The 14083-nt window shown below is 35.7% G+C and overlaps 1 protein-coding gene across 6 annotated transcripts in view; it reads left to right on the top strand.

Annotated features, from left to right (window-relative positions):
• The first annotated feature begins 60 nt into the window (after positions 1-60).
• LOC121370211 overlaps positions 61-14083 on the top strand; it is a 28465-nt gene continuing 14442 nt past the window's right edge. For 3 of the 6 annotated variants that reach the window (XM_041495327.1, XM_041495332.1, XM_041495326.1), the window contains exons 1-3: positions 61-196; positions 4562-4705; positions 5720-5821. In XM_041495327.1, coding sequence (XP_041351261.1) covers positions 187-196; positions 4562-4705; positions 5720-5821 — 256 coding nt within the window. In that variant the 5' untranslated portion in view covers positions 61-186. Of the gene's footprint in view, positions 197-4561; positions 4706-5719; positions 5822-13606; positions 13997-14083 lie in introns of those variants that run through there. The other 3 variants (XM_041495329.1, XM_041495331.1, XM_041495330.1) reach the window with 3 other exon arrangements.

Genomic DNA, 14083 nt, shown 5'->3' with positions numbered 1-14083 from the left:
TAAAAACGAGAAGAAACATCCGATTCTATTTATAAAAGGGAATTCCCCAATTCAGAAAAATGTAGTACTTGTTGATATTCGATGTTCGTGTTTTAAAAACACATTTCTAAACAAAATCTTACATCTGAACATCAGCTGTAACTATATTCTCTACGAGTTCTGTAAATAGGTTAAAATTCATTGGGCATGGCGTCAGGTAAGTAATACCAAAACTTAAAAGCCATCAATAATAATGACAAAGTTAAAAGTATCACAGGGGAGACTAGCCCGAGTACTCTGACTGTAAGAGAGCTAGACGGACATTTGGACATAAACACGCTCTCATGAGAGCGTGTTTATGTCCAAATGTCCGTCTAGCTCTCTTACAGTCAGAGTACTCGGGCTAAGGGGAGACCAGTTTCGGCGAGCATAAACTTAAAGAAAGAAAGAAATGTTTTATTTAACGACGCACTCAACACATTTTATTTACGGTTATATGGCGTGAGACATATGGTCAAGTACCACACAGATATTGAGAGAGAAAACCCGCTGTCGCCACTTCATTGGCTACTCTTTTCGATTAGCAGCAAGGGATCTTTTATATGCATATATTTGTGATCTTTTATATCCCACAGACAGGGTGGTACATACCACAGCCTTTGATATACCAGTCGTGGTGCACTGGCTGGAACGAGAAATAGCCCAATGGGCCCACCGATGGGGATCGGTCCCACACCGACTCGCAAGGAGCGAGCGCTGTACCACTCGGTGAGCATAAGCATTCGGTTCTAAAGTTTATAAATATTTATAAATAGACAGTTGTTATCCAAATAGCTACCTTTTTATTAGTATTTGAGCACTAAACTGACCGCTATGTAGCCCAATTTAATGCACGTGCATAGAGGTGGATCTAGAGGGGGCAGGGGCCCGCCCCCCCCCCCCCCTATATTTTGCAATACACATGTATTAATTTTCATTTTTTACGATCCCCCTCCAAACCTCCCCCAAAGTTCCCTTGGCATCCACCTCATGTCACTGGGGCCCCCCACTAAATGGATTTTCTGGATCCGCCACTGGTGCATCAAAAACTGTAACATGCATGCAGCCATCAGCCGTAGTTCACCAAGGTAAATGTCTACGGTCCATTTTTTAAAAGGACAGACCCTAGTTTCAACCCATAAAAATACACATACATTTACAATTGAGTGAAACACGAGTCTCTGACTTTGAAATGGTGAAAACTTGACTCCATAACTGTTACTTCTTAGATGCACGTGCATTTTTTTAAAATATGAGAAATGCATTTTGTGATATTAAAAACACCAGGATGACCCAAAACATTTTGAATGTACAAAAATGGATGATCTAAACAATAAAATCTAAGTAAAGTATGATTTTAGTATTTTAGTTGTCAAAAACGGCTCAAATAGTAAAAAATATGCCTTAGTGTTTAAAAACTATTGTCCGAACCAAATTGTTAACAACTACAAAAAATTACTCTCCTACCTTTAATTGCCGTGTGTTCCTTTAACATTATCGTGCCGGATATGTTTATCTTGATGAACTACATCAGCCGTAATTGCGTAAATATTGTTAACTATGTCACCTGTTTCGGTGAGTGTAACGTTTAGTGGTATAGCTGACAGCCAGAACTTTCCAACACAAAACGTTTCAGTTTTTATCTATAATAATTTATAAAAATAATTTTAAGGCAAATTGTAAACTGATGGCGAGTGTGTTCTGTATTGTGATTGGTTAATTATATTCTTTTTCCGGGATCAAATGACAATAACACCCGGAAAGCTAATGACGTCATTAGGAAATGACGTCATTAGCAATTGAAACAGGCGAAGTTGAAGGTTCAACGGTCAACAGTTAGAGTGTGGCCAGGTATTTTTTTCAAAAAATACCAAATATACAGTTAGTTCCGTAGAAAAAATTATTCAGTGTACAATGAACATAACCATGTTGGGTTTTTAGATGTGCAGGTGTTATTGTCTATTTGATGCCCGCAAATGTTTCATTTTTCACCTCAGGCTAATGCTTTCGGTCAAAAATGACATTTGCAGGATCAAATAGACAATAACACCCACAAATCTAAACACTCCATATGGTTATCTCCTAATTACAAAATGGAGTCATCGAGAACCAATGTTAACAGACATCATTTTAGGATAATGAATATAACAAGTCTGATCATGGTATAAGTTGAGTGCGAGTGCGAATAATTTTTACATGCTCATATACCACTAGAGTTTCGAGCATGTCCATCCCGGGGCCTGTCTCTGGATAGCCAGTGACTTGCTCTGGGACAGAACAAAATTAAGGGGACAATTTTGAAATTTACATCCAAAAATTAATATCTCTAATTAATATAATTAATAAAAATAAAATCTACTCATTAAATTTGGTCGCTAGATTAGATTGGGCGGTCAAAAAGAAATTAGATTGATAGATAACTAGTTTAACACGGGGGGGGGGGGGGGATGAATGGACAGAATTTTGAAATTAGCAATTAGTAAAAGAAATTAGTAAGATTAAAAAAAAAAATTACAAGCCAAAAATAAAATGAATTGACTGCTCGGCCAAATATTTATATAATTTGGAGCATTTTTGAAGGACAGTCCAAAAATAAATAAGAGAAAGTAGACTATTTAATAATATATTTTTAAAAAAAAGTGTAATTTCGACATAAAATTTTGAACGAAGGTCTAAAAGTTTAAAGAGTGATCTATATGTCCACGCGAGTGGCCTCGTTAAGGACGTTAGGGAAGAGGTTGGCGACTATGGCGAGCCGATTTCCGGAGTTGCAGTCAGCGATGGGATGAGTTGCTTCTTAGAGAGCAGATCTCTGATGACCACGCGGTAACCGGTGCCATAAATCGTCTTGACGATCCTGTGGATTGTTGAACTGTCCATCTCGTAGAGGAGGATCGCTTGTCGGTAGGTCTGATGGCACCGGTGCGTCACGATGAGTCCCGTTGCTGAGCTTTGGAGCTGAATGTTGTGGAGCTCGAAGTGGCTCCCGTCTGGCAGTGGTCTCCAGTCCTGGTTGCAAAACCAGCCCCTCAGCTTCGCCATATCGGTCGTGTCGCCCTGGACGTAGTCCCGGTACTGAGCCTTAAGTTTCCCCAAGGCCAGTTATCTACGTCCTCCTCCGGGGGTGTCATCTGTCGGACAGGCTGGCTTTGGTTCCTCCTGCCGCCCCTGCAGGGCGTTCCTTCCTTCCTCCATCCTCCTCTTCCTCTCCTTTTCTTATTGGAGTCCGCGTCCCCGTACACCAAAGCGGTATACGCAACGCGGAACTCCAACAACATTCCAAAGCTTGCCATAAGTACCCCCAGGTGGGGGGGGGGGGGGGGGCAAGCAAGTTCAGAGCGCACGCCGACACATCTAGCTTCATAGCTGTCTCTCAGTGGAAATGGTATAAGTTGAGCAAATGAATGGTTATCATGGTACAATTGTTTTGTTTAAATATATAAACTGCATTCTGAGTTTTATTAAATATATAAACAAATATCCAGAAAGATATTTAACGCTCCCCATATATCACAATTATATACAACTATTGGTTTTTCAAATGTATCAAATTAAATAATTTATTGTTTATGATTTGAGGTGGTAAGCTAAACTACTCTTGATTTTGAACAGAGCTTTCAAGGCTTTGTTAAATAAGTTTGCTTTTAGTACTAGTAAACAGTCCTTGGGAATTTATGGTGCATCTAAGTTACCTATATTCTTGTGTTTGATCCACTTCTTTAGCCTATCCCCACAATCTCTGTTTTCACTTTCTCTTAAAGAGGATCGTATCTAATCATTTAACCAATCCATTACCAAAAAACTGCATATTTTAAAGCTATATTATCTTGAAGATAAATAAAATATTTATTGCATATTAACAATTGATGGTCAGGCATTGAAATAAGTTGAGAATGGTCATTTGTTCTCCACACCCCCCCCCCCCCCCCCCCCACCTAAATTTTAATTGGTGGTATGCTGTTTTAATATAAATTACACATACATAAGTATCATTAGAAGAGCATTGACATGAATGAGTAACCAAGTGTTTATGAAAGAAGAAAGAAGTTTGTCTTGTTTAACAACACCACTAGAGCACATTGATTTATTAATCATCGGCTATTCGATGTCAAACATTTGGTCATTTTTTAGATAGTCTTAGAGACGAAACTTGCTACATTTTTCCATTAGTAGCAAGGGATCTTTTATATGTACCATCCCATAGACAGGGTAGCACATACCATAACTTTTGATATGCCAGTCATGGTGCACTGGTTGGAATAAGAAATAGCCCAGTGGGCCCACTGATGTGGTATTATGAAAGAATGATACTGCAAACTGTAAACTTGATAAATGTGTCATAACGTATAGGTTATCGTGCAGGCCCTAAATTCATGGTAATTTAACCCGCATACGGATTATCAGGCACAATGCTTATTTCAATGACTACCGTACTTGTTTAATGTCTTATACTGGATAATATGAGGAATGTTATGAATGAAACATTTTACAACAGAATATTTACTTAAAACTCAAATACATAACTGTCTCATATTATTTACAGATGGCAAAACACCAGGCAATAAAGAGGTTAAAAATGAAGCATTTTCTGAACTACCTGAAAATCAATATAATCAAGTTCAGCCCCAGAAATCAGAAGAGAAGGATTTCAAAGCAGACGTACCTGGCGACTATAAAATAAGGAACTGTAAGGATTATAAGTCAGAGCAATCTCATTTTTGTTGTTGGTTACATATTATGCAACTCACTGCATTGATTCAGGTTCAGGGCAATGCCCAAGGATGGATCAATGATTTTGTAAAGGGGGAAGGGTCACAAATTTGAAAAAGGTTAATTTGATTTTGTTACCTCAAATGAGCCGAGACCCCAAATGCAGGGATGTGAGAGCTATGCGGAAACGCGCTTTTCCATTCCATTTAAAAAAACTAAAACATGATGTTCAGTACTGTTGAGAACACAAGGTTCATTTGCATGTTTTCACGCTTTCAAGTTTATGATGTGTGCCTTATATTACAAGTTATAACCAGTTTAGATTTTTGGCAGTTCTAGGGGTTGCAAACAGTTTTTCTTCAGAGGCTCTAGAGTGGCCCCTGGTCCCTGGCCACAGTAAGCTTTTTTGTTCCAGCCCCTCTCACATCCCTGCAAATGGAGCAAGATCTAGAGCAGGGTTTCTGCCAGAGGGTAAAACAGGTATGGTGCTATACCTAGATTGTTTTGGCAGATTTTATTTTTTTAAGTTAACTTTTTGACAAAATTAATTACTCTTACCGGTATCATTGCTAAACTTAACCCATTTTCTTTCTGGAGGAGGTCCTATAGCCAAAAATGTCTTTCTGGCAGAAACACGGTGGAGGATTCGGATGCATGCTCCCAGGAAATTTTCGAAATAAAGATGTTCAGAGATGAGTTTTTGGATTAATGATAAATCTTTTTTTTTTAAATGTCATTACCAAACAGATGGGGTGGGGTGAAAAACTATTTTTGCTGTTAACTGTTACTATTTTAAGACGTCTGGTAGTAATACACTTCACAAATGACATTTATGATATATTTTCCTGATAGACAATATCAGGGCATTTCCACCCCACTGTGTTCAAAATTTTATGTAAAAATTACTTCTTTTTTTTAAATATTATTAAATAGTCTGATCCTCTCTTCTTCAGTGTTTTGGAAATTTGTGTTTGCTGACTTTGCATTGTAGATGATGATCCTTCAAAGATACTGGATGCTGCTCCACCATTAAGATCTGATACCAGTGATGATGGCAACAAAGTAAACAACGTGAAGCAGAACAACAAAAACAGTAAGTTTAAGAGCATTTAGTTTCCTTAAACATTTGTTCATTCATTCATTCATTTATTCATATCATTCATAGTTTGAAACTAATTATTATTTTTGAAGGGGGGGGGGGATTTAGTGTAAAAGGTTGAGTGCTCACTTGTGTCACAGGATCAAACCACCTCAGTAGATCCATTAAATTGATTGGGTTTTTTCTCGTTCCAACAACTGGTTAAAGGTAGAGTAAACTCAAACAAGAGATTTATGTGTTGGAAAGATGCATACTCAGACCACCAACACATACTGACACTTTAACAACTGAAAAACGCGTAATTTTAGAGTTAATAAAAAAAACATGATTATTCCTGCTAACTGGGGGCAGCCATTTTGTGATGTCCTGTGGTATAGCTTGGGGTGAAGTAACGTCATCTCCGTCAAACTCCTCTTAAGCACAGTGTAAACAAACGCTCTAATTTACGACAAGGCACTTCACTTTCATCAACCTGACTTGTAAAACAACATAAATGACTTGATAGTATAATAAACTATTTAGCTAAATATATTTCAATTTGCATCAATAGAACAAAATGGAGTTATAGTATTTTTCTTTTTCAAAAAATCCAAAGAAAAAAATGCATATTATTAGGCCTATTGGTATGCTACGTTCGAGCAAAAACGACCACTCACGATACCCAAGTGATAATTTTCTTTTCTTTGGGACTACGTAATTGGTCAGTTTTGTGATTTTAGATGGGAAAGTCTACTTAATCAAGGGTTTTACAGAATTACTTACAGTAATAAAGAAGGACAGCTGATCGATTACGATTAGAGGGGTGTCCGTGCGGTTAACACACAATACCCTGTGATCTTAATAAAAGAGGCACGTCTTTTTAGTGTGTCTAGACACAGTGTCTGGAGACCATCTATATACACCTGCCCATCAGGAACCACAGGTACAGGCCACGGAAAGAAAATACCAATTAACTAAGAAAACACTCAGATTATTATTTCAGTACGTGGGTTAATTTATGTACAAACCATAATACAGTTATTTCAACACTTTGACAATGGTGGTTTATTTTGTATTAAAAATGATATATAATTGTTGCTGGCTTACTGGGATGACTATTATTACAGAATATTGTGATACATTCGCAAAAATCAGGTATATTTTGTTTCTTCAGTTTGAAGACTAATTCCTGACGTGACACGTTAGGTATTACGTAACCACCAGCTCGCCAGAGGGCGTATTCACTGGGATGATACAAAATGGCTGCGCCCGTTATATATAATAGCCGTCACATTTAACCATTTTATTAATTAACTATACAATTATACTTGTTAATATTAAGCAATAATGTGCATTATATATCGTTGAATATGCATACCAGGTCAAATGCCTTGATTGTCCCTTTAAAGGCTGTGGGAAAGTACATATAAAGATCCCTTGCTGCATTGGTAAAAATGTAGTGGGTTTCCTCTGATGCCTACGTGTCATAAATACCAAATATTTGACATCCAATAGCCAATGATTAATTAATCAATGTGCTCTAGTAGTGTCGTTAAAAAAAAAACCACACCTATATTCCTTCCCACAGGGAGTACCTTTTTTCATACTATGGTAGTAACAGGAAGTTACTACAAGCAATTTATTTCTTAACCAATTGTTTTCTAAATTGCACACAAAAATAGTAATTTTTCATTATTTCCAAAACACTTTTACTTTTCTTTATACGTCAAGCCAAACTGAAATTATTTCCAAAAAACATTTTTGTAGGTGGATGGAACAGACTGTAGGTGAAAATTATTACCTAACATCTAAATGTTTATTCCAAATTCCACCCACCTCAAACTTACCCTCCTCCACCATGTCCCGGATTTAGTCACTGGAGAATTCAGAGGCTAAGCCCAGGATGGGCGTGTTAGAAACCTTTGCAGTATATGAGTACCCTTAAATATTACCCAGTACTAAAAAATCCTTGCACACGGGCCTGCAGTGGCACTGTGTATGGTAGCTCTGTAGAAAAGATTAAAATAAACAAACAAAAACACCAGGCAATAAAGAGTTTTAAAATGAAGCATTTTCTGAAATACCTGAAAATCAATTTTACAAAGTTCAGCACCAGAAGTCAGAAGAGAAGGATTAAAAAGCAGACGTACCTGGCAACTATAAATTAATGGACTGTAAGGATTGTAATATTACAGGTATGGCTGTGAATTTAAGAAAGACCAAGGTTATTGTTTTTAGAAATGGAGGTCCTCTAAAGAATTATGAATTAATTTTTTTTAATGGAAATAGTATAGAAGTTGTCTCATATTATAGATATTTAGGTATTATGTTCACACCAAAACTAATATGGACTAAAACTCAAACTTGTCTTTCAGCACAAGGTAAAAAAGCCATGATGGCAATATAAAGGTATCAAAAGAAATTTGGTGATATTCCTTGTGAAGATCTATTTAAGATATTTGTTATGGTTCAGAAGTATGGGTTACTTGTTACTGTAAAATTATTGAAGATGTTCAGATTAAAATCTGTAAATGGTTTTCAAAATTAAGGACAAACACCAGTAATATTATGGTTTTTAGGTGAATGTAGTAGAGCTCCTTTACAGCTTATTTACACTACTAGAGCTATTAAGTATTGGTGTAGGCTATTACAACTGAATGTAAACAGGCTTCCCCATCAATGTTATACAATGCTACAGACACTGGATGAAGCAGGACGCACCATATGGGTGACTTATATTAAAAATATTCCTTTTAGATCAGGATTTGGCTATGTTTGGATAGCTCAGGATGTTGGACGACAATTGTTTGATAATCTTCAGCAAAATTGGTATAGTTCTGTTACAAATTTATCTGCTACTTTTTATTATAAGTATTATAAGTCATTGTTAAATGTAGAACGTTATCTCACCTGTTTATTTTAAAGTAATATACACAAGATTTAGACGTAGTATCTTTAGACTTGCTGTGGACCAAGGAAGATATAACAACATAACCTACAGGTACACTGAAAGACTCTGCCCATATTGCCTGGATCATGGATTAAGATATATTGAGGATGAACTCCATATTTTGCTTGTATGTAAGCGTTATAATGTACTAAGAGATCACCATATTTCTAAATTTATAAAAAAATCATTCATAGATATAATGACATCAGAAAATTTTGATGTATTATTTAATGTATGTCTTTATCTTTATAATGTGCAAAAACTTAGAAATACTTAAATATTTAAATGTATACCTATAGTAAAATGTGCAAACACTACACATGCGCAAACATGTATAACAGTTTATGACTGTATTATGGGCCTATGGCCTTTATACTGAATAAAAATTTTGTCTTGTCTTGTCTTGTAAGTCGGAGTAATCTCATTTTTGTTGTAGTTTACACATTATGCAACACATTTTATTGATTCAGGTTCAGGGCAATGCCCAAGGTTTTTGTAAATGATTTTGTAAAGGGGAAGGGTCACAAAATTTGAAAAAGGGCAATTTGATTTTGTTACCTCAAATGAGCTGAGACCACAAATGGATTTTTTGGCAGATTTTATTTTTTAAAGTTAACTTTTTGACAAAATTAATTACTCTTATCATTACTGTATGTTTTCTTAACCCTAACCCTAAATTTAACCCATTTTATTTTTGGGGTGGTCCCATAACGCCATACCCAAAAATGTCTTTCTGGTAGAACTACTGTGGAGGGGGATTCGGATGCATGCTCCCAGGAAATTTGTGAAATAAAGATGTTCAGAGATGAGTTTTTAGATCAATGATAAATAAAAAAAATTCTTAAATGTCATTAACAAAAATAGGATACGAGATGGTATCACAATAAAACAAAGTAAAGTCTAGAAAATAGTAGTAGGGGCCGACCCCGCTTCCTATTTCTTCTTAGAGTGGGGCGGTCAATCTTCCAGTGCTGCTAGGACAGGCTCGGACATGTAGAGACTAAACGCGAACAACCGTGGCGTTCTGCAGAATGGCCGTCATACGAGTCACGAAAACAACAAGTCAACATAGTCAGACGGAAAAATGACATGGAGGCAAAGAATCTCGCTTAAAAAGAATCCAACCTGGTGGTGCAGACTGTCGAAACGAGAAGCGTTCCAGCGTTCAATCAGTTTCCAAGGGCCGCATACATCCCAGTAGAAAACTTCACTTTGTTGACAAAAACAACAAAAGTGAAGGATCCCAAAGTCGAGTCGCGAAAGAACGTGCAGTGTGCACAAACACGTCTTACTGCGACGAACTCCAAACTGGGAATGCAGTGATTTGAAAACATTCGAGATTATGTTGAGGGTATACGAAATGATTCGGGTGAATTACGACGTATGCCGGAAACTAATTTCAATATGAAATTTTATATAAAATTTGTTTTAAGACCTATATTGTTACAACAGTTTTCCCAACACTGAACGCAAAAATATATATTTGAAAACAGACTTGAAATAATTGAAAATTAATTAATTAAACTTTTTTAATCTCTAAAGTGGTTTATAAAGATGCAGTAAAATATCAATTTATGTAGATAATATACAAAGTAATTTTAAAAACTTACTTGGTCAAAGTTGGGTATATATTAATTTATGATCCTGATGAAGTGTTTTAATACCTGATTATATCAATGTCATAAGGTATTTTTCAAGAAGCATATGATGCAACTTAAGCTGTAAAATTAATTTTGTACTTCTTTTTACATGTATTTCTCATATACATGTAGTTTCGTGTTTTAAAATTTGCATTATGGGCGGGCTAAAATCCTCACTTTGTCCTGGCTGGGAATAAAACGTGAACCAAAATGCGTAGGATAGGGTGATGTTAAAACAAAATAAAACGAAAAAAAATAGTACTGAATGTTTATCGGACATTGGGGGGGGGGGGGGGATGTTATTTAAAAACAACGGTAGACATTTATTGATTACAACAAGCTTTCGATCACAGTGGCTAACTCAATGAAGTAACCATTGCATCATGTACTAGTGTCATTGGGAAATGGTTTATTATCCTGTCATCAAGTACCTATGGTATGGATTCGTCAAATATCTTATCATCTGGAGAAACTACATTTGAAGATATATTGAATTTGAAAAAGGCTCATCTAATAACATATTTACGCAGTAATCAGCGGAATTAGCTAAAAGGTGTATAAAACATATGTAATGCCAGCCCTATTTATGTCGTGACTGTTAAAATTGACTAATAACGAACAGATTAATTGAAAACTTGCATGTTATTTTACCTCATTATAGACACTTTAAATATCTGTTACACATCCAATTTAGTAGTGCATCCAGCTAAATAAGAAACTATTAAAATAGATTCTGGTTGTTCCAAATTTAAACATATGTTCTTGAAACTTAAAGGGACATTCCCCAATGTGTTAGTCATTTAAACAGTTCTGACCATCTGATTATTTTGTAGTAGCTTAACATGGACTTTTACCTCCAATAATGTTGTATACATGTATCAATTTATTTTTTCTAGCAACCTCCAAATTACAGTATTGAGGGGAATGAACAGAACATTTGCTATGGCTGAAAACTCAAGATAACATCTTTAAGTTACTAATGGTGGCAATAAATTTGTCAATGCACCACACACAAACACAATCTCATCAGCTGTCTTGCTAAGAACAAGTGGCATAACTCCCTGAAGAATCCCTCTCTTCATCTCTTCAAATGTATAAACCCCTTATCTACCATTATTGCATCACCATGCAGGCTCTAATTTAATAAAAATTATTTGTTTCTGTAATGTTTTCAAATAATATGTTACTGTTTGAAATATAAACATTTGTGTTACATTCAATAATATAAACCAAAAAGGTTTATACCTACCTATCCACCCATTTTTTTTTAATTTATAAAAAAAAATTAATCAGAAAAACTCAAACATTAAGGGATGGGGGGAGGGGGGTAACCAACTGTCTGGCATCTTTTAATAGCTTTATAAATCTGCATTATTAATTGCAATCATTACTTATAAACAGAGTGGAAGGGGTACGTGCAAAATGAATATATATGAGATGGGCAACTAATGTTTACAATAGTCTGACAAAAAGCTTACCCATGCATTATCTCTACTTGGCTTTTGCCAAAAGTTTTGGTTGGCCCAAGTGTGGCACCCAATCGGAACACCTCGTCACATTCCGCTACGCTAGATGTAGGCTCGGATACAAGTTGTAGGAATACACAAAATTTTCATGTATTTGGTGACGCGGTTAGGGCGAAGTTCGTAACATAATGTAGTTCGATCAAAGATTTAACCGTGGTTCATGAGTAAAAATAAAGATATGACGACTAAAAAATTGTTTCGTGATGGATTTGTATTTTGAATCTGTTTTAGAAACTTCTGAAAAAGGTTATTTCAACATATTTAATTATAGTTAAAATTGAAGAAATTGTAATAAATTTATAAATTTGACACGCATTTTACTCCGTAGCTGGACCAATATTATATAAAACGATCGGTAAGAAATGTCCAAAATAACAACAGGAATATTTATTTGTTATAAAATTATGTTTCTTTTGATATATGTGATCATTAAAAACTAGTTTTCTTCGTGATGAAGCTTTGGCATGTGGGCGATCTGTATGTACTTTTAATTTCCCAACAGAATCAATAAGTTTGTCAACAACAGTTTTCCTTCGTTTCGGCGTCGGACCAGTGCTGGGTGGCGTCCCTGTGCTTATATGATTACCTGCATTCTGTAGATTTTCAAAAACCTGTGTTTTAAAATTTTAGGAATTTAATAATTTTATTTACACATCTGTCACATATTCTGTAACTGTCAGTAGGTTTAAAGCCTAATGTGTCTGTTATCTTTTGTATTATATCATTCTCGCGTATTCTCTTCGATGCATTTGTTGTTGTATGTAGTTGTTTATTCACTGAAGCACAGAATGAGCAATTATATTCCATGGCCATGTTTTGATCATGTGACTGAAAAAAGTTCCGTCCAAAATGGTGATGCATTGTGTCCGAGTTTATATTTCGTAGAAATGTACGAAGAGTTCCGATTGATGTAGCACCATCTAGAGTTCATAAAAATAAACTCGAATGTAAATGCACATTTACATTCGAGTTTATTTTTATGAACTAGGCACCATCATAATCAGTAGTTGTGGGGCTCCTCTCCAATCTTCGAGATCTGACTGTTGGTCGTTTAGGTGGGTCAGCTCTCTGCGCTAAATTTTCAGTGGGTATTTTTTTTCTTAAAAAAGTTAGGTCCGTCACCGTTTTTGAAATGGTCAGAACACACTCGCGTATACGCTGTTGATTTCCAGTATTTCCGGCTTATACCTATAATCCAGGCCCTTCTAGCATATTTTTTTTCTTTCGGCAGTTTGTGCAAAGTAACTTTTTTGTTAAATTTGCCGATCTTAACCCGAAAATTATGACATGCAACAATAATATTTCCCCATGTTTTGACGTTCAGGTAGCACTATACCAATTAATTTCCGGCAGGGTCGAAGTCCGATGTACTTTTGATAGAGAACCACAAGTCCTGTGATTGGTTGTAAATGTGAGTGTGTTTGGTTGTAAAAAAAATTAGTTTCATCTGGGCTAAAAATTTATACAATTTTAATTCATCTAGTACCTACTGTGTCAAGCAGCCTTGTGCTTGGAACATGTATGGGGTAAATGTAAAAAAAAAAGTACTAAAATTTTGTGCAAAATTAGGGGTGTTGTAAAAACAGTCATGAAAGATACCATTTTCTGCAGTTAATACTTTGAGGTAGGGGTTGTAGTACTGATATTTATGGGTCATAGTTTGGTTGATATATTGCATATAGTGTTTTTAAACACAAACGTTAACATGGTCGCCTATGGGATTTGAATTGGTATAGTCATACCTTCACGGATTGGACCGGAAATATAAAATACCTACCCACAAGGGACATAACTCGCAAATAGTACAATTACGAAAGTCGGGAATTCCCCAATTCAGAAAAATGTAGTACTTGTTGATATTCGATGTTCGTGTTTTAAAACCACATTTCTAATCAAAATCTTACATCTAAACATTAGCTGTAACTATATTCTCTACGAGTTCTGTAAATGGGTCAAAATTCATTGGGCATGGCGTCAGGTAAGTGATATACTGGGGTCTCACGGTATCGCGGTACTTGAAGATAGTGCAGAAATAAAATAACATACCTACACCTACATACAATGATACATCAAGGTAAATATACTTTTGTTGGATTTTACCTCATATTTCCATGTTCTACATGTCATATATTTGCATATAAATCCTGTTTGTAAATCAATA

The sequence above is a fragment of the Gigantopelta aegis genome, chromosome 4 (assembly GCF_016097555.1).
Source record: "Gigantopelta aegis isolate Gae_Host chromosome 4, Gae_host_genome, whole genome shotgun sequence".
NCBI lineage: Eukaryota > Metazoa > Mollusca > Gastropoda > Neomphalida > Peltospiridae > Gigantopelta > Gigantopelta aegis.
This window is presented reverse-complemented; position numbering and strand designations above follow the sequence as displayed.